We start from the raw sequence: 22,422 nt of genomic DNA on the forward strand, positions 1-22,422 counted from the left end.
ATGCAGACGGGGAAGTGCGGAGTGAGACAGTAGGCCTTCCAGTGTGTGTGTTTTCTAATTTTGCTCCAACCTAGTTTTTCTTTCAAAGTAAATAAATGTACATCCTTCATCTCATCCATGTTTGGCTGTCCTTCTGTCCTGAGGGTACCACTTGATATCTGCTACAACTGCATTTACTGCCAGCCAATTAACAAAATAAAATTCGAATAGTATTTTTAGTTTTCGAATGTTAATTACATATCGAATATTCGACTATTCGAATATTCGTGCACACCCCTACCCGAAGTGTTTCAGAAACTTCCAGTATTTGTTTATCGGTCTGGCTGTAGATAGTATGGAGCACTACTCAGTAGAAAAACACATTTTTGACATGCTATTCTTGGATAACATGATATATTAACAATCAAGCAGAGAGCACATGACACCAGCGCAAAAAAAAGTGTGCGACTGTCCAAAAAGCCTTGAATGCTTCATAAATATCATATCTGACTGCATATGACTTTGACGTCTACTGTAATAGCTGTATGTCTAATGTGACTTGTTATGTATTTGCTTGTAATCAGAAATAATCTACCGTAGAGGTAACTTATTGTGGCTGCGTTTACACTTGGCATTATGCGATCACCGTGATGCGATCAAGCAGATCACTTTACTTTTGTTCACGTCAAGTGGAAGCCATCTGGAGTAACTGATCGGATTTGTGTTTACCGCAAAAATTAATGGCAGTGCATAGAGCACGGGATTTTTGTGATGCATTAGCATTCATATACAATCAATCTCAATTAGGGTACTTAATCTACAAGTTTAAGTTTCCCAACTTTAATCTTATATTATAAAACAAAGATACGTGTTATTCCGATGCATTGTATAATTGAAAGGTGAGTACTCACGCATTTGGCTACTGTACAGAAAACGGCATTACAAAGTCAAAGGGTTAGTTCACAAAAAAATTTGAATTCGGTCATTATTACTCACCCTCATGTCGTTCCAAACCCGTAAGACCCTCGGTCATCTTCGGACACAATTTTAAGATATTTACAGGTTTGGATCGACATGATCGAGGTTGAGATAATGACAGGATTTTCAGTTTTGGGTGAACTACCTTTTAAGGAAGACGTTTCCCCACTCTATATTGAAGACAGAAATGGGAGATTATTTATAATAACAACAAAAACATATACATTAAGATAATGTTGCACAATTAAAATAAAAGATGATAACGGCATAACGCATAAGAAAGATAACGCAGCCTCTCTTAACCAGAAGTTAAGTTTGAGCCACAAACGCGCAGTAACGTTTGTTTATGTTGCTGCCGTTCATTTTTTTTTTTTTTACGAAGAGTAAGGTTAGTGTAAGTAACGTTTGTTATATACAACATATTTTACACAAGGACAGGACAACATCATAACCTATCATTTGCCAAGCCTATATTTACATTTAAAAAAGTATATAATGTGTCATCAGGAGAAGGCTGGTACAATCAGGGAAGAGGCAGGTGATAAAGGAGTTACAGATGAAGTGACAGGTGGAGGGTGTGAGGTGAGGTCTTAAAAGGAATTAATGATGAATGTGAAATTTTCCACATACAGAAGAGCCCAAGATAAATTATCATATTTAAGTCCCATATTTGTCTGCAATATCATATAGGCTACAATTGTTAATTTATTAGGAGAACCATGATGCAGCCATGGAAGAGACAAAAGGAGAGGCAGGTGGCACAGCAGGGTGTGAGGTGAGGTTTTAAAATGTATTCATTATTTTAATGGATTAAATGCAAGTATGGCGGTTGAGTTGCTGCCTGTTCAATGTCAATTCCTCAAATCAATAAACAGAAATATTACAATATGCTTAGTTTCTCATAAGCCTGGAGTCCACTTAATAATTGTTTTCAAGCACCTATTCAAGCTCTTTGACTTCAGTAGCAGGGACTCTGACTTCCAACTGACTAAATGTTAACATACATAGTACATTTTACCCTTGTGCATCAATTAAAAAAAGATTTATGTAAAAAAAACTGTCATAAAACATGTAATATTGGGAGCACAAACTTAAGTGTGATCTTATTTTAAAGAAGAAGCCAAACTAAAAGTTTTAAAAGTGAAAAAAAGAAAAAAAAGTTATAGATTTTTAAGTTTATGAAAATTATTTACAAATAATATTTTGTATAAAACATATTTTCTATGAAACAGCATTTTAAACAGTAAACTCTAAAACTAAAAAGCCATAAAAGTTGTGTTCCAAATTTGAGGTTGATATCTCAAAAATTATGTCAGTTTGTTTTGGTGCAGTGCCAAAGTTTCCCCATTAGATGTCAGCAAAACTCCACTGATACACACAGAACATGTTATTGATCTAGATAATAATGATAGATACAATTTAATAGTTCTAGTTCCAAGTGCTTGTTTCCAAAGCCGTATGTGACTTTTGTATTTTTGGGGGGTTACGAATCAAATATTTGCCTTTTAAAGTGCTACTTTCCTTTCTGCCTGTAATTACAGGAGGGGTTTGTACACTTTTATGTTTCCCAACTTCAATATTTGTGTAATTTTAAACAGATGATAAACGGATGATTTTGTTTATTTATTTGCTGTTTGTGATTCTATACATTTTGTACCACGTCACTATACTGTTACTATTATGGTGGTGGGATGGACGTTGATTCATAGTGGCGAAAATGTCACCCCCAATGTCAAAGTCGTTCCTATGCCCCTGCTAAGGAGCACACTTTAATGAAACCAAACGGAGCGAGTGAGCGGCTTGAGCGAGGACTGTGCGATAACTTCAACTTAATGACAGCTTTTTAACATTTGTGGCCTCAAACACAAAGTCACCAGTGAAAGGAGTGCTATCGGTCTGACGACGAGAAAGCAGCAGACAGTGCAGCAGGTAAGATGCTAACATTAGCTACTAGTTATATAAGCTGATATTGCTAATATGCTTTAGTAGGGAATTATTATATTGGGACATGCTGCCTTGTTTTTTAAACTGCGGTTAACCCCTCTGACATTAGTAGATACACTCCTTTCCCATTGCCACTAGATGGTCTTGTTTATGTTTTTTTTCTTTTTTGCTATATAGCCTATATACATTTTATTAAGATTGTGAGAGAAAAGAAATTAGGCTTGTTCGACTTGAACGCTGCACACTGCAAGACCTATCGGTTTATGACATCAAAGTACTGCGATGCAAAAGCATAAGGAGCGTCTACTCTCTTTGATGTCATATGTTGTGTGTGTATGTATGTATATGTATGTGTGTGTATATATATATATATATATATATATATATATATATATATATATATATACATATATATAACAAGGTTAGGAAAGCAATCATGAAGGCCAGTGACGATGTAACAGCAGGGTTTTTGTGCAGTGTAAAAAGGACCGCAATATATTGCTATATTATGCTCTGACTGACATCGTCTTAACGTATACATACATACACACACAACATATGACATCAAAGAGAGTAGACGCTCCTTATGCTTTTGCATCGCAGTACTTTGATGTCATAAACCGATAGGTCTTGCAGTGTGCAGCGTTCAAGTCGAACAAGCCTAATTTCTTTTCTCTCACAATCTTTATAAAATGTATATAGGCTATATAGCAAAAAAGAAAAAAACATAAACAAGACCATCTAGTGGCAATGGGAAAGGAGTGTAGTAGCTAATGTTAGCATCTTACCTGCTGCACTGTCTGCTGCTTTCTCGTCGTCAGACCGATAGCACTCCTTTCACTGGTGACTTTGTGTTTGAGGCCACAAATGTTACAAAGCTGTCATTAAGTTGAAGTTATCGCACAGTCCTCGCTCAAGCCGCTCACTCGCTCCGTTTGGTTTCATTAAAGTGTGCTCCTTAGCACTGGGAGCTCCCTCTGCTGTCCATAAGATGCATCTGCGCACCAGCCATTTCAAACCCAGCCTCCAGTATTTGGGCCACGCCTCCTAATTTGCATACACTCCCCAATCCTCAATCCTCAAATGCCCAATCCTAAATCCCCAATCCTCAATCCTAAATGGCTAAATGATTAAATGCCCAATCCTAAATACCAAATTCCCAATCCTAAATCCCCAATCCTCAATCCTAAATGGCTAAATGACCAAATGCCCAACCCTAAATAGAAAATGCCCAATCCTAAATAGAAAATGCCCTATCCTAAATACCAAATGCCCAATCCTAAATACCAAATTCATTTTCGACTTGGACTTTAAGTTTCAAATTTAGATTTTTAGTTTTGGTTTAAGACTTTTAGTTTTAGACTTTTAGTTTATAATCTGACTGAAAAATCCCTCCATATATTTCTAGCACACCTGTGGCTAAACTTGCATAAATGCATTCCCACCGCTGAGTCTAATTTTTTTCACCCTATAAGAGAAAACAATTTCTCCTTCTGATAGCCCCTTGTTGGCTGGCAGAGATTATACAACTCCTTAAAGGGGGGGTGAAACACTCAGTTTCAGTCAGTGTCATGTCAATCTTGAGTACCTATAGAGTAGCATTGCATCCTGCATATCTCCGAAAAGTATTTATTTTTTTAATAATTATATAAGAAAGATGCGCTGTTCCGAGTCTTTCCGAAAAAAGCCGAGCGGGTGGGGGCGTGTCGTGTGAGCGGAGCTAAATAATGACGTGTGCACGCTGCTGCTATTGTGTTGAGTCGAGTGCGTCGTCATCCCTAACAGCGGGAAAAAAACTTTATTCAAAATAAAAATATGGCTTTTAATCAGATACAGCCATACATCTATGATCCGGAATCAGACCCAGAGGCTGCAGTTGAACAGGAGCAGCAGCAAAAACGACTAGAGCAGGACGTCTCTATGTGGTACAAGTTATACACTAACTATATAATATGCTTAGCGGCTTGTGTTATTTACATATTTATACTTGAATTATATCGTCGTATTTTTGTCTTTGAAGGTGTACATGTGGGAAGTGCAGTTGTGGACGTGTGTTTGTGTGTTTACGCGTGGTTTGTGTAGACAATTGTAACGTTATTAAGCGGACTGGTTTTGCACGGCAGGCTAAGTTAGTGTTTACATAGAAAGACACGGAATAGTAGCGCATTTGAATGAAGAAGCGCGCTTATTTAGTTCAACATATTTCCCCCCTCTTTGTGTATTGTTGTTTGGAGTGCTTTTACAATACACAAACATAAAGTTACACAAATAGTGGCCAGCTAAACAAATGTACACGCACTACACATCGCATGCTCCATTGATCAATTAACTATACGTGATCATGTTTGGGCTACTTGATGAGCATAGGCAAAAACACAGACATTTGCAGCAGTCTTACTCACCGCCTGCGGTTCTAACGTTGGGACCTTTATCGTTGGGACTGCTCCATCCTTCAGCATTAGGCGATCGGAAAATCCTGTGTCGAGCTGGGCCTTGTTTATGAAACAGTCGGCACCGAAATGCAGCGAACAGATATAAACATTCGCGCAACTCAGTTGCTGATCCGGAAAAGCAAATTATATCCACTGTTGCCTTAACGCGGGGTTTTTGAGGAATCTGTGCAGAACTGTCTTGTTCTGGCAACCAAAAACGCACTTTTTTGGTGACATTGTAATTGTGCACATCACCTGTGCAGGAGCCTACGAGCCAGCGCTTTGATGGGGGTAGCCTGTTACTTTCGCTCTCTCCCTCTCTCTCTCTCTCACGCTCTTCCGGTAGAATTGTCCGTAAGGCCCATACAAGGATATTCCGCCCCCATTAACGTCAAAGGGGACGCATGATCGCAAAAAAACTTGCCGAAACTTATGACTAACCGGAAGTAGTATTTTTGACAAAGAAATACTCCCATCAAACGTCCACCTTAACTTTTGAAACTTTGTCCATGTTTAGTATGGGAATCCAAGTCTTTAACAGTGTAAAAAGATCAGTATGCATGAAACAGCATTTCACCCCCCCTTTAAGGGTGAACCCTGGCCACTCCCATTGTGCTGTGACAAGTGGTGTCACTGCTGTCACAAGTGGGAGTGGAAGATATTTCACGTTTGAGACCTGTGTTGAAGTGGCTGGTCCATGGAATGGGATGAAAATTAACTTTTTTGTCCACCGGCCACTGTGGCTGGTGGATTTCAAAATCTCCCAGTTTTTTCCAGCAACTTCCTTGTTTTTAACCGACAATGTGTGACTGCATGTGAAAATTAATACTACAAGCTCTACAATATTTAAGCAGTATTTAATCTCAAGTCTCAATGAAATACTGACATTTTCTCTTTCTCTCTTATAAATACACAAACCATGAACTGATATACATTACATTAAATGAGTAGGTCAGTTTAAACAAAAAACTAACATTCCTCCACCCATCCTCCCCACTCCCAGTCCAATTTACTCCTGCTCATCAGAATCAGATTCTGAAGTTTCAGAGATGCTTTCCTGAGCATTCTTCTTCTCCTCCATGAACTGAAAATGAAAAAAAAAATAAACAATGAAAACTAAAGTTAGAAGTAAATATCGTACCATAGCACTAACGTTATAGGCTACTTTATACATATAAACTAGTGTAGCTAATTGACATTAGTTACATGGGCCCTATATTCTTCTGACCTTTTTCAGTATTTAATCTAAAATCTACTATTCAACATTGAAAAAGAAGGGGGAAAATCTTGAAATGGCCTTCTTTTTTCCGCGATTGCGTGGGCATTCCTAAACAGAAGCTAGTTGACGACATATCCTGAACAGAATATTGTCAGATTTGTCTCGTTGTAAACTAACCAATCGCGGGACTCCTCATTGTCTGCTTTTCTCCATCGTTCTTTAAAAATAAAAATAAAAATAAAAAAATAAATTCCAGTCTGAAGGACACCGTGACTGTTATCATTGGACAAACCCAGATTCTTTCTTTCGCTAGTCCAACTATAGTTCGCTGTATTACAAATACAATTAAGACCAACGTGAGTCTTATATGGCAGACAATCAGCGTTTCTGTTATTAGTCTCCTTCGCATTGTACCACAGACACTAAAACATATATATATGTTGTATTACATGCATATATATATATGTATGTAATACAATATTTCGCTAATTTCATTTTGATCTCACAAAAATCACAAATGATATGTATATATATGTATGTGTATGTGTATATATATATCATACACATCATATCATATATGTATGTGTATGTGATATATATCATACACATCATATATTATATATATATATATATATATATATATATATATATATATATATACACACATACACATACACATACACATCATTTGTGATTTTTGTGAGATCAAAATGAAATTAGTGAAATATTGTATTCACTTTCTTATATATATATATATATATATATATATATATATATATATATATATATATATATATATATATATATATATATATATATATATATATATATATATATATATATATATATATATATATATATATATATATATAAAGAAAGTGAGAGATATCCTGGTGGGATTTTTTTCTTTCTTAAATTTGACTTGGTGAATCCTGCAGATACCCTGAAATGAACAATATCAGTTGAGAACAAACATGTTTACGTTGTTAAGTGTGGCCGCTAAAGGTGTTGTGCAGTGATGCAACCATTGGGTGGAAACAGCTATTCACCAATCAGAATCAAGAATTGTAACTAACTGCTTTATAATATGTATGTAAACATGTAATTTACCACAGTTGTAAGGTGCTGGAAAATGCACCATGAAAATGCTTTAGTTTGACTTTGGAAAAGGTGTAAGAACCCTGGTTTCAACTTTTATTTTTATGTAGTCAACTCCTGGGTTTGTATATACTTAATGTTGGTGTGGCCTTTCTTCTTAAGGTATTTCTCAGAGAGAAAATGTCTCAGTATCTCAGTTTTCTTTGTCTTGGCAGTGACAAGCCTGAGGTTATGATACTTGTCCTACCAGCTAGGTATAGCTAGGTCTTTAACCTTAGTGGATGCCTCTATTGTGGAGTTTTAAACGAAACATTTTGGGGAGTGATATTTGATGCTTATTTAACATTTTATCATTTTATTCATTTTGTCCATTCATTATCTTAGAAACTTTTGGTATTTACCGCATTGATAATTGCAATGTTGGGGTTTCAAAAGCTACCATAGATAAATTGGTTAATTCAGCTGCTAGAATCCTGACCAGGATCACATCACTCCTATCTCCGCTTGTCTTTAGACTGTGCCAACTCATTTATGGGTGTTAGAGCTCCATTTGTTCCAAAACTATGGAAATCTCTCCCCTCTGAGATTAGGCATGCGGAATCTCTTAGTGTATTTAAATATTCTATTAAAACTTTTTTTTAGGCTAACTTTTATTGGATTAATTTGCTATTGTTTTTTATTCTATACTGTTTTCTTCTTGAATTGTTTTGATAGCATGCTTTTTTAATTTCTCTTTCATGATGGCATTTTTCTTATGAATGTATTTCTCCTTTATCTTATTCTTGTAAAGTGCTATGAGATGTAACTTTTGAAGGTGCTATAGAATATAGTTAATTTTTATTAGATCGACTTACACAAAACCTTAAGATGACCTTAATATGTAATATCTAATTGTGTGTGTGTGTGTGTGTGTGTGTGTGTGTGTGTGTGTGTGTGTGTGTGTGTGTGTGTGTGTGTGTGTGTGTGTGTGTGTGTGTGTGTGTGTGTGTGTGTGTGTGTAGGAGCTTAAATACTACCAGGCAGTGTGTAGAGAAGCTCCTTCTGTTCCCAGGTCCTGCATCAAGTCAACTTGCTCTCGAGCTTCCCGAACCAGACTCCAACAGACAGCCAGAAGAGAGACACATTCTTGTAAAACAGCAACTAGTAAGAGCGCATTCACACACACACACAAACTTGCATATACTTTATAGTTAAAGGGATATAGTTCACTTTTTGATATGTTTTAGCTTACCTCATGGGCATCCGAGATGTAGGAGTATTTGTTTCCCCAGTAGTTTCAATTTTGATCATTTTAGGTCAAACCGTTCTTGTCTGTGCCTCACATAATGCAGGTCTATGGTCACCACCTCAAAGAGCATACACAGAGAAGTCCAAATTAAACAATCCCCCATCGTAAGTACACATTGATGGCCTAAAACACGAGATGAGCGGTTTGTGTAAGAAAATGAACAGTATTTATATTGTTTTTACCTCTTGTACACCACTACGTCCGACTGATCCGAGGGCGCGCGTGCGTGTTTCCTGTTGTGACATTCGCGCGTTCTGGCTTTAGTCTGCGCAAGCGCGGAAAGTGCCGGAAGTGGATCTCTCGCGTGTGTACGTCTCTCATTGTTTACACAAAACAGAGATTATAGGTGAAACGGCTAATAGAAATGGTACTAATTTGCGCTTATCTTGGATGTTTAAACCGACGTAAAAGAAAACAATTACGTATGCTTTACGAACTCATCCGGATGTGGTGAGTTTTCACAAATTCCCAATTTATGAGCGTGCTCTCTTGGAGTTGATTGCTCTTCGGCTGGATATCAACACACCCATAAACGTACTAAAGTTGTGGAGGGTCTGCAGCGATCATTTTTCCCCTGATGATTTTACAAAGTAAATTTTTATTAAAAAAATAAAAACATCTTCCCTCACATCTCCCTATTGACAGAAATGAGAGAGTGAGGGGGAGATGTGAGGGAAGATGTTTCGGCCGGGACTTTTTACTGTGCCGAAGTACTTTCAGAAGTGCTATTCCACCATACATTCTAGTTCTCCTTTTTAATCCGATTAGAGAAGCGCCACGTTTTATTTTGTCATCATACTTGATAAATCAACTATTCGTGTAACTGTATTTAAATAGGGAAAACGTGGAGGTGTTTGGTGGCTTCTAACTTGATCTCTGTTTGGTACCATAGTGAATTAACTGGGCTTAGTGGGCTAAGCTAAATGCTATCAGAATGTCACCGCAAGTCAGAGCAATTAAGTGTATCATTATGTATCAACTCATTTTAGTTAAGGGAATAACAGTTTAATATGAAAAAGCGGTGAAGTAACCCTTTAAAAAGATGAGAGAGGCCTGTAATTTCCATCATAGGTACACTTCAACTATGGGAGACAGAATGAGAAACGGAAAAAAAAAACAAAAAAAATTACATTCTGATTTTTAAAGAATTTAATTGCAAATTATGGTGGAAAATAAGTATTTGGTCACCAACAAAAAAGCAAGATTTCTGGCTCTCACAGACCTGTAACAACTTCTTCAAGAGGCTTCTCTGTCCTTCACTGCTGTCTGTAGATTCCTTCATGCACAGCTGTTATTTTCTCGGATGGGAAGTTCAGTTCTTTTCCGCGAAACGGTTCTTTCGGACAGTTTGTTTCAATTGAACCGGTTTAAAAAAACGGATCACTGCTTCTTCTACGTCCTTACGTAATGACGTCATTTCTATCATCCCGGCGGATGAAAATACATTCAAACACATTCATATAAAGTATTTGTAATCAAAACTTAGTATAGTAATAATTACAACCCCAAATCAGAAAAAGTTGGGACAGTTTGGAAAACGCAAATAAAAAAAGAAAGTAGTGATTTTTAAATTTACTTTGACTTGTATTTCATTGCAGACAATATGAACACAAAATATTTCATGTTTTGTCTGGTCAACTTCATGTCATTTGTAAATATGCATCCTTTCCTGTCATTCAGACCTGCAACACATTTCAAAAAAAGTTGGGACAGGAGCAATTTAGGGCTAGTAGTGAGGTAAAAGGGTTAAATAATGATGTGATTTGAAACAGGTGATGTCAACAGGTGATTGAAATTATGATTTGGTACAAAAGCAGCATCCAAGAAAGATCTAATCCTTTAGGAGCAAAGATGGGCCTGAGGATCGCCAGTTTGCCAACAAATACGTGAGAAAATTATTGAAATGTTTAAAAACAATGTTCCTCAAAGAAAGATAGGAAGAGATTTGGATATTTCACATTCAATAGTGCATAACATAATTACAAGATTCAAGGAATCTGGAGGAATTTCAGTGCGTAAAGGACAAGGCCGCAAGCCTAAGCTGAACAACCGTGATCTCCAATCCCTCAGGCAGCACTGCATCAAGAATCGTCATTCATCTATAAGCGATATCATCACATGGGCTCAGGACTCAGACTGTGTGGCGCATTTTGAAGCGCAATATGCTACAACGAAGACCCCGTACTGTTGCCCACCTTAAGACTTGTTTGCAGGAAGAATGGGACAAAATTACACCTGAAACACTTCATCACTTGGTGTTGTTAGGGGTTAACAGCTTATGACCCAGGACCAGTAGTGAAGAAATGAAGAAAGAGTCAGGATTGCAATTAATTAAAAGAAAAAATTACTTAAGAATAGTTTGCAGTTTCAAACGCAGAAGCCAGCTTCAAGTCTCACAAGGAGTTTGTAGGCCACGCTCCCGCTCTCACCGTCTCGTTGCCTCGCCCTATCGTACATACAATTGTCCCAACAGTTATACCGTTTTCAAGGTCTTATCCACGTCATTACTGCAATGTGGATGGTTCTGATTGGTTCAGAGACAATGCACAGTCATGGCAAATTTCCACTCGAGTCAGTTAATCTGATGCACGTTTCCACTGACTTGTCACTTGTTGACGCTTTCACCCCAGAATTAGGCCCGTAGTGACTTTCCAGATCTGGAGCAGGCGCCAGCTTGCCCAGAACAAGTCCACCCATCTCTTAGGGTGCCCATTGTACACTATTCTCAACACTGATCTGTAACATAGGATATTGCGCACATACACAGATACACAGTCTCTCCAAGGTTGGAGCTGATTAAGCTCCAGTTCTAACCAGTTCTTACCAAAACATACTGATAGCATGTGCTTTCTTTCAGTGAGAGGGACACACAATAGTACAGGCAATATTCATCTTGAGTCTTTAGTGTTTCAGTAAAAGGATATATAAAAGGAATAAAACATAATAAATTAAATGAAAGACAAATCCATATTTCATCTCTGGAAGCCGGGCTAAGTGAGCAAACGCTGTTACTGCACTCCTGACATGTTAGGCCGGAGACACACTGCAAGCGTGGCGTTTCTGCTGCGTGTCAGCCGCGGGGCGGCTGCCTGGCGTTTTCTCTGTCTTTGCACAACATATACTTCAAGATATTAGTTTATGTCTAGTTTGAGGGACTGTCACTCATGTCAGAAAGTGAGTCACTATAGTAACTTGTGGGATCAGCGCTGATTTGAGACGCAATCCGTTTAGAACGATTTAGTCCGATTTGGTGAACTGCCTGGTTCGACCGGCCCACTAAAAAGATCTGGTTAAAAACAACGATTTCTTCGCGAACCGTGCCCATTGTACACTATTCTCAACACTGATCTGTAACATAGAATATTGCGCACTTACACAGATACACAGTCTCTCCAAGGTTGGAGCTGATTAAGCGTCAGTTCTAACCAGTTCTTACCAAAACATACTGATAGCATGTGCTTTCTTTCAGTGAGAGGGACACACAATAGTACAGGCAATATTCATCTTGAGTCTTTAGTGTTTCAGTAAAAGGAAATATAAAAGGAATAAAACATAATAAATTAAATGAAAGACAAATCCATATTTCATCTCTGGAAGCCGGGCTAAGTGAGCAAACGCTGTTACTGCACTCCTGACATGTTAGGCCGGAGACACACTGCAAGCGTGGCGTTTCTGCTGCGTGTCAGCCGCGGGGCGGCTGCCTGGCGTTTTCTCTGTCTTTGCACACCAGAAGCGTGTCTGACGCGACGCTGCTGCTGCTGGGAAGCCCTACTTCATGTTAAATATAAATATATTACCTATTGATACACCAAAGACAATGTCGGCAGTAACCTATATTGATAATGCATATGGTATTGAAGGCAAAATAGGCTACAGAATATTTCGTTCTGTATTGACAGGTTTAATATTTCAAAATCGATAATTATGTTGTTTTTTATTACAAGTAGGCCTATATCTGCATGTATGTTAACCTAAAGACTTTCAAACATGAAAATGTCATTTATTAATATGTATTTATGTCAAAATGGCATATAAACATCTTTTCCTATGCTATTTTGCCTAGAAACGCTTCCAACACGCTTGCGTGTCGCGTGAAAAATAGGCGTCTCTTCTATTTGAAGCATGCACGCGCTTTCAGCGTGGCGCGGCTGACGCAGGCAGTATGCAAGCGCTAACCGGTTAACATGGGAGCCGAAATAAAAACGGGCACGCCACGCAGCCGAGACGCTCACGACACGCTTGCAGTGTGTCCCCGGCCTTAGGGGTGTGTGATACCTCAAATCCAAACACACGACCTTGTTGCCAGTGTTTAGTGACGCATCACACATCCCTAGGCCAGACCCTCAGTCACTCCTCAGAGACCAAATACACGCTTTAGAAAACAAGAAACTAAAACAAAATCATAACTGGATAGAACCATTATAATAATATAGGTAATATAGGAAGATAAATATTAATTAAGGTTTTGATTATGAAGTTAATTAGGATATAAATATATACAGGTATATTGAAGCGGCAGTGGATTTCAGAATCCCCCCCTTCAGTGTCTTCAGTCCCTAAACGTCTTTTAAGTGTTGTGAAAAGGAATGGCAACATTACAAAGTGGTAAATGCTTTACTGTCCCAACTTTTTTGAAATGTGTTGCAGGTCTGAATGACAGGAAAGGATGCATATTTACAAATGACATGAAGTTGACCAGACAAAACATGAAATATTTTGTGTTCATATTGTCTGCAATGAAATATAAGTCAAAGTAATTTTAGAAATCACTTCTTTTTTATTTTATTTGCACATTCCATACTGTCCCAACTTTTTCTGATTTGGGGTTGTATTATTGTCATCATGTAATTCATGTTTTGCAAAAGCACTCAATACAGCCACTGTCGTGCAAACACTGATGTTTTACACAGATTAAATAAACTTACATTGACATAACATAAACTTACACAAATCCTTGGTTCACCCGTGCTCATATATTATCAGCATCAGTTTTCCGAGAGAAACAGCAGCCGTCCCACTCCGAGAGTTCAGTGAACTGTTGGAGTTACAACATAAACTTCAAGATATTAGTTTATGTCTAGTTTGAGGGACTGTCACTCATGTCAGAAAGTGAGTAACTATAGTAACTTGTGGGATCAGCGCTGATTTGAGACGCAATCCGTTTAGAACGATTTAGTCCGATTTGGTGAACTGCCTGGTTCGACCGGACCACTAAAAAGATCTGGTTAAAAACAACGATTTGTTCGCGAACCGGACATCCAGCGGCTATTTTTTAGGGTTCTTGCCACCACGAGACAAATCGGCATTGCAAATTGAACATATAGCTCGACTTGAATAGCCTTCTTGTGACTGAAAGTACTGCCAAACAATACATTTTCTGTTCACAAGTTCCATTTTCGCTTTCTCACAGCCTACTGCATTCGAACGGTCCACCTAGTAAACACGTTGCCATAATCAACCGCTGCATCATGTTTGACCAGTATTGCGTAGTGCAAGCGGGTCCGGTTCGGTGGAAAAAAATTCTAAGGTTCAGCAGAAACCGAACCCAGTCAAAAAGCCCAATATTCGGCCGAACCCGAATCCTGGATTCGGTGCATCCCTATGCAAGACCACTGATAATCTCCCTCGATCTGGGGCTCCACGTAAAATCACACCATGGGGTCAAAATGATCACAAGAACGGGGAACCTAGTGAATGACCTGCAAAGAGCTGAGACCAAAGTAACAAAGGCTACCATCAGTAACACACTATGACGACAGGGACTCAAATTCTGCAGTGCCAGAAGTGTCCCCCTGCTTAAGCTATTACGTGTCTGGGCCCGTCTGAACTTCGCTAGAGGGCATTTGGATGATTCAGAAGAGGATTGGGAGAATGTCAGATGAAACCAAAATATAACTTTTGGCAAAAACTCAACTTGTCGTGTTTGGAGGAGGAAGAATGCTGAGTTGCACCATACCTACTGTGAAGCATAGGGGTGGAAACATAATGCTTTGGGGCTGTTTTTCTGCAAAGGGACCAGGACGACTGAGCCATGTAAAGAAACGAATTGATGGGGCCACGTATCGTGAGATTTTGAGTAAAAATCTCCTTCCATCAGCAAGGGCATTGAAGATGAAATGTGGCTTTCAGCATGACAATTATCTCAAACACACCGCTTGGGCATTGAAGGAGTGGCTTCGTAAGACGCATTTCAAGGTCCTGGAGTCTCCAGATCTCAACCCCATAGAAAATCTTTGGAGGGAGTTGAAAATCCGTCACTGTTCTAGATGGAGGAATGGAGAACTACCAGCAACTGTGTGTAAAAACCTTGTGGAGACTTACAGAAAACGTTTGACCTCTGTCATTGCCAACAAAGGGTATAACAAAGTGTTGAGATGAAGTTTTGTTATTGACCAAATACTTATTTTCCACCATAATTTGCAAATAAATTCTTTAAAAATCAGACAAAGTGACTTTCTGACTTTATTATTTCTTTCTTCTTCTCATTCTGTCTCTCATAGGTGAAGTGTACCTGTGATGAAAATTACAGGCCTCTAACCTTATTAAGTGGGAGAACTTGCACTTTTTTCCTCAAAGTTGACTGAGTTTGAGTAGGGGAGAGTAATATCCTCTTCCACTAAACACGGAACAGTTTGTTTCTCGCTCCGTGAACTCTGGCCGAACATGGCTCACCACCAATTTTCATGAGCACTTTTTGGAGTACTTCGATTGTATATTTGACCTCCTTGGGGTAAATGATGTTCAGAGCATAAAGACATCGTTAAAACATCCTTTAATGGTTTAGTTCACCCAAAAATTTAAATTATGTTATTAATTACTCACCTTCATGACGTTCGACACCCGCATGACCTTTGTTCATCTTCGGAACACAAATGAAGATATTAGTGTTGAAATTCGATAGCTCAGAAAGGCCTTCATTGACATCATTGTCATTTCCTCTCTCAAGACCCATAAAAGGCACTAAAGATGTTTTTACAAAGCCCATCTCACTAGAGTGGCTCTATAAAGTCCCTCCAGTTTTTCACGAATATGACGCAAAATCAGCAAAATGTCACATTTTTTATGATCCTGCATAATTTGTAATTTCACCGCAAATTAATCACAAAAAAATACACAACCTATATAAAACCGTACAGATCGGTTCTATTAAGGCTTAATGCTCTTGAACAATCAAAATCAAATACACATTAATGCAGGCAGTAATCTTTAAAGTGAAAGCAACTTAATATAGCCTACAGGCTAACCATCAAATAACGACTGGAAAAATCAAAAAGCAGCCTGATTTAAATGTTTAAAAAAAACGACGTTTCTATCTGTATGTTGTATTTATTTGTCCTCCTATCATTTGCTTATTAATTTTAATTTTATTACCGACTGTTTACTTGATTAATTCATTATTTGAGAACTTTTTATATTAGGCAATTGCTTGTCGCTGAGATTTACTTTTCCTAGATATTTCCCGCCCTAAGCGATCATGTTATTAAAGCTACATAGTACACCACTGGGCTAGGCTTTTTTTATAAGATACCAAAATAAACAAGATTTGTGCATTTTGTTTGTTCTATTGTCATGTATGACTATTGTGCATCTATCATAATACATATGATATAATGGTAAATGTGGTATTAATGTGTATCCAGCAGCCATGTCACCCTGTAGCCCAAGACTGGTTTCCCACTGAAGCTAAGCAGGGCTGAGCCTGGTCAGTACCTGGATGGGAGACCAACTGGGAAAATCAGGTTGCTGCTGGTAGAGGTGTTAGTGAGGCCAGTAGGGGGTGCTCACCCTGTGGTCTGTGTGGGTCCTAACGCCCCAGTATAGTGATGGGGACACTATACTGTCAAAGAGCACCGTCTTTCGGATGAGACGTTAAACCGAGGTCCTGACTCTCTGTGGTCATTAAAAATCCCATGGCACTTCTCGTAAAAGAGTAGGGGTGTAACCCAGGTGTCCTGGCCAGATTCCCTTGATTGGCCCTATACCAATCATGGCCTCCTAATAATCCCCATCCACTGAATTGGCTCTATCACCCTCTCTCCTCTCCACCTTTCGCTGGTGTGTGGTCAGCGCACTGGCGCCGTTGTACTGTGGCAGCCGTCGCATCATCCAAGTGGATGCTGCACACTGGTGGTGGTTGAGGAGAGACCCCTGACATGAATGTGAAGCGCTTTGGGTGTACAGTTGTACATTTGAAAGCGCTATATAAATGCCTCATTCATTCATTCATTCATTCATTCATTCATTCATTCATTCATCCTAATTATTCTTTTTTTTTCTTTTTTTTTAAACATCGCAAATTTTTCGCAAATTTCTGAAAATTACCACCATGAAATCAGTCATTTTGATTGCAAAAATCACAAAAAAATATTGTGAAATCCTGGAGGGTCTGTCTGTAATAATTTTATGAGGCTAATTTTAATAGTTTTTCTGCAAAAAAAAACAACAACTAAATAACGACTTGTATAGTGATGGGCCGATTTCAAAACAAAGCTTTGAACCGTTATGAATTAGTCTATCGATTCATGTTTTGGATCATTCAGGGCGCCATTCACATCATGTCAAACCACCAAACTGCTGAAATCACGTGACTTTAGCAATCCGAGCCACTAATTCGATACACTGATTCAAAGCTTTCAAAGCTTTGTTTTGAAATCAGCCCATCACTATATGTCATTATTTAGTTTTTTTTTGCACACAAAAACTCATCGCTTCATAAAATTATTGTATTATTGTAGAACCACTGTATTGAGATGGACTTTCATCGACATCTTTAGTGCCTTTTATGGGTCTTGAGAGAGAAAATTTCATTGGTGTCAATGGAGCCATCAGATTTCAACACAAATATCTTAATTTGTGTTATGAAGATAAACTGAGGTCTAACGAGTGTCGAGCGACATGAAAGTGAGTAATTAATGACAGAATTTTCATTTTTGGGTAAACTAACCCTTTAAGTTATAAAACACAGCCTCCTTCTCTAACACCACAACCACTTCAATTTCCTTTGGGATGAGGTTTGCAGTGTTCTCCTCTGTGACCACCAAGATTCCAACATTCATTCCCATTCCATACACCTCTTCCTTTTCAGTTGGCTAATGAGAGAAAAAGGAAATTATTATGAATTACAAAATCACAAATTTACAAAACATTTGTAGGCTAACAATGAATCAATTTCAAACAGAGACCTGCCCGCATCAGAATAATATGTGAATAATCTATAGTACAATTAATGGCATGGCTCGACATTAAACCTGTTCATGTGCTTGTTCTTTACTTGTCCGAGTAAAACATTTGCTTGTCCGAAATAGATTTAAAAAAAAATAGATTTAAATATTAAATATAATTTATTCTCAAGCAATATTCTCACCAGTGTTCAGTCAGCTTTTGAGCTTTTATAAAGGACATTTCCCCCCTAATCTTATTAAATATAGGTGTAACAAACTGCTCTGAGACAGAAGGTTGGGTTGAAGATGCAAATGCAGTATTTATTGAAGGGTATTCTAAAGTCGTAGTCCATAAAACATTCAAAAGGTATCATACACAGGCAAGCAGTCCGAAAAGGCAAACAAAACAGAAGGAACAGGCAAAAGGGTAATCCACAGAGAAGGCAAGAAATCAAAGACCAAGATACATGAAACCAGGGAAATGCTCAGAAATGCAGTTGTGACACTAAACAAGACTTCGCCCTGAATGACTGAGTGAACAAGGTATAGACAGAGGTAATCAGGTGATAAGACACAGGTGTAAACAGTGAGTGCTAACGAGTGCTGGGCAAAGGATTATGGGTAATGTAGTTTGGGATGGAGTGACAGTCAGGGGTGGAGTGCCCTCTGGTGGTGATCATGGGCACTCACACTGGTGAATTGTGACATAGCACCCCATCAAAGGAACGGCTTCCAGACGCTCCTAAAATTGTCCAGGAGGGAGGTGGAGCGGATGTGGACCCGGGGGGTGGGATGGAGGGCCAGGCCCATGTAGTGGAAGAGGGCCTGGAGATTCAGGCAGAACAGGAGGCCAGGATGATGGCCAGGGTGGCGCAGACCCTACAGATGACCAGACTGGTGCAGGCTACCAGGGCAGAGCCGGTGGTCTTGAAGGCCCCCACGGCGGAGCAGATGACCACCACAGCAGCGCAGGTGGTCTTGAAGACCCCCACGGCAAAGCAGACGACCACCACAGCAGAGCAGACGGTCTTGAAGACCCCCACGGCGGCGCAGACGACCACCACAGCAGCGCAGGCGGTCTTGAAGACCCCCACGGCGAAGCAGGCGACCACCACAGCAGCGCAGGCGGTCCAGCCAGAGTCCTCTCTGGACTCAGGGCAGGAGGCGGAGCTCTCCCTGGACTCAAGACAGGAGGAGGATCCCTCCCTGGACTCTGCACACGGACAGGAGCCCTCTCTGGACTCGGCACACGGACCGGAGCCCTCTCGGGACTCTGGTCAGTAGCTGGAGGCTCTGGAAGGTCTGTCGAGACAGCACGACGCTCTAGAAGGTCTGCCGAGACGACACGAGGCTCTGGAAGGTCTGCCGAGACGGCACAAGGCTCTGGAAGGTCTGCTGAGAAGGCACGAGGCTCTGGAAGGTCTGCCAAGACGGCACAAGGCTCTGGAATGCCTGCCGAGACTGCACGAGGCTCTGGAAGGCCTGCCGAGATGGCACGAGGCTCTGGAAGGCCTGCCAAGATGGCACAAGGCTCTGGAAGGCCTGCCGAGACGGCACGAGGCTCTGGAAGGCCTGCCGAGATGACACAAGGCTCTGGAAGGCTTGCTGTCTTGTCCAAAGACACAGGCTCAGCGGCCATCTTGTCAGAGGACAGCAGCTCGGCGGTCATCTTGTCCCATGACACCGGTTCGACGGCCATCTTGTTCAAAGACACAGGCTCGGTGGCCATCTTGTCCGAGGACACAGGCTCAGCGGCCATCTTGTCCAAAAACACAGGTTCGGCTGCCATTTTGTCAGAGGACACTGGCTTGGAAGCCATCTTGTCAGAGGACACCGGTTTGGCGACCATCTTGTCCCATGACACTGGTTCGGTGGCCATTTTGTCAGAGGACACTGGCTCGGCCATCTTGCCCGAGGACACAGGCTCGGCAGATGCAGTGGAAATGTCACGATCATTCTCCATGACACCCACTGTGAAAGCAGAGCTGCTTACCTGAAGGGCATAATCAAGGAACTCACTCAGGGACCCTCGAGGACCATCACGGACGAGTTTGCTTTGTTTGTTGAATCCATGGCAAAAAAAGTCAATCAACATAAAGTCCGGGAGGTTGGTGAAGTTTGCAATGTTCAGAAAGTCTATAATGTGGTCCTCGAGTGAGTGAGTTCCCTGGCATAGACGGATGAGACATACTGCTGAATCCATGTTGGCAAAGTCTTCTGTAACAAACTGCTCTGAGACAGAAGGTTGGGTTGAAGATCCAAATGTAGTATTTATTGAAAGGTAATCCAAAGTTGTAGTCCATAAAACACGCAAAAGGTTATACACAGGCAAGCAGTCCGAAAAGGCAAACAAAACAGAAGGAAGATGTTATAAATATATTATATTTTATAAATATAAAATTTAGCATTTTTACTGCAGTAAGTTAATTAACTGAGTTTCTCAGTGTGAGCTGTGCTCATTTGTTTTTGATTTCTCCTTGAGAGACTGCACGAGCATCAACAGCGCAACATTGTTATAGTGTACAGCATATAGCATACATTATATTTCAGGGCTCGACATAAACGCTTGTCCGGGACAAGTGGATTTCTTGAAGGGAGAAGTGAAAGAATTTTACTTGCCCAACAGACAAGAGCCTGATTAAAACGCCAATAACAAAAAATAACTAACAAATTACCAAAATGCAAGAATGATTCTGCAATTTTTAGTGTAAGTGGTGATTGATTGTCACGCCCTCACAGCCATCAGACACTGCCACGCCCACTCGTTCACCATCACTGGCATTCTGAGCACCTGGGCACTATCACCAGTCACAGTATATCAACCTGGCTCACCTTCACAATCACTGTCTGGTCTTGCACCGATCCAACCTCGACTACCTGTCCTTCATAGAAGTCCTCACCTGTATCCATCTTCGTCTTCATCATCATCGTCTTCTTCGTCTTCACCATCATCATCGTCTTCACCCTTCTAAGTATCACCTGTGTCCGTTACCTCTGATAATAAACTTTGCACTTGCACTAATCCATCTGTGTCCTCGTCTGTGTCTGACATTGATAGTGGATAATATATAATGTAATCAGTGATGGTAAAACATGCTGTTGATGCTCATGCAGCCTCTCAATAAGAAATCAAACAAATGTCAAGTTTTTATATTTATAACATGATACAGTTAAACAACGTCACACAACCAAATGTGCTGTTTTCCTGAATACCATCACGATTGACAGTGATTTCATGTGACAGTTCGATAAACAATTAATTCATATTTAGTCACTTACATTTTAGATGCAATATTGAGTGTTTTTTTTTTTTTTTTTAATTCGGCAGTGAAAATAGTTTTAAACAAAGATTCCAAGCAACAAAGTTCCAAACAGCAGAACCATAACGCCTCTCACAACAGTGTGAGTTACTGAATGCTTCAGTGTTTGAATGAATCGGTTAAATCAAAGATTTAATGACCTGTTTGTAAAAGAACCTCTTTCTTGAATGAATCAGTTTTGAATGAATAACTTACTCATCAAACCTGAGGATTCAATAAAAATAAAAATAAACATTAAAAGGTTAGATCACCCAAAAATGAAATTTGTCATCTTCAGACCGAGTTTAAGATATTTTATATTTAGTCCCACAGCGTATCTAAGTGTATACACACTATACTGTCCATGTCCAGAAAGGGAATAAAAACATCAAAGTAGCCCATATGTGACATCAGTTGGTTAATTAGAATTTCCTGAAGCATCCAAAATACATTTTGGTCCAAAAATAACAAAAACTACAACTTTATTCAGCATTGTCTTCTCTTCCACGTTTGTTTTTAAACCTCAAATAAAGATTCAAACGGTCATGAATCAGTGGATTGATTCATGATTCGGATCACCAATGTCACATGATTTCAGCAGTTTGGCAGTTAGACACGGGATCTGAATCATGAATCATGAATGTATTTTCGATGCTTCAAGAGATTCTAATGAACTAACTGATGTCACATATTGACTACTTTGATTATGTTTTTATTCCCTTTCTGGACATGGACAGTATAGTGTGCCTACACTTAGATACGCTCTTGGACTAAATATAGAATATATTAAACTGTGTCTGAAGATGAATGGAGGTTTTACGGGTGTGGAACGACATTAGGGTGAGTCATTAATGACATGAATTTAATTTTTGGGTGAACTAACCCTTTAAGACCCACCTGCTGCCACCTACTGGTTTAGTTTCATATACTTTTCAACATTTCTTTTGTTTGTTCAAAAATACAAATCTCATAACATTATTTAATGCAGTTGTAATTTTTCAGTGTAAATTATTTAATTTGACTG

General features: G+C 39.5%; 1 protein-coding gene across 3 annotated transcripts in view; it reads left to right on the forward strand.

The window, feature by feature from the left end:
- LOC137094135 (centrosomal protein of 95 kDa-like) overlaps positions 1-22,422 on the forward strand; it is a 210,422-nt gene that overhangs the window by 110,740 nt on the left and 77,260 nt on the right. For all 3 annotated transcript variants that reach the window (XR_010908600.1, XM_067459432.1, XM_067459433.1), the window contains exon 14: positions 8,652-8,793. Coding sequence is in view for 2 of the 3 variants with exons in the window: in XM_067459432.1 (XP_067315533.1) it covers positions 8,652-8,793 (142 nt within the window). In the remaining variant the exon portion in view is untranslated. The remainder of the gene's footprint in view (positions 1-8,651; positions 8,794-22,422) is intronic.

The sequence above is a fragment of the Pseudorasbora parva genome, chromosome 12, assembly GCF_024679245.1.
Source record: "Pseudorasbora parva isolate DD20220531a chromosome 12, ASM2467924v1, whole genome shotgun sequence".
NCBI lineage: Eukaryota > Metazoa > Chordata > Actinopteri > Cypriniformes > Gobionidae > Pseudorasbora > Pseudorasbora parva.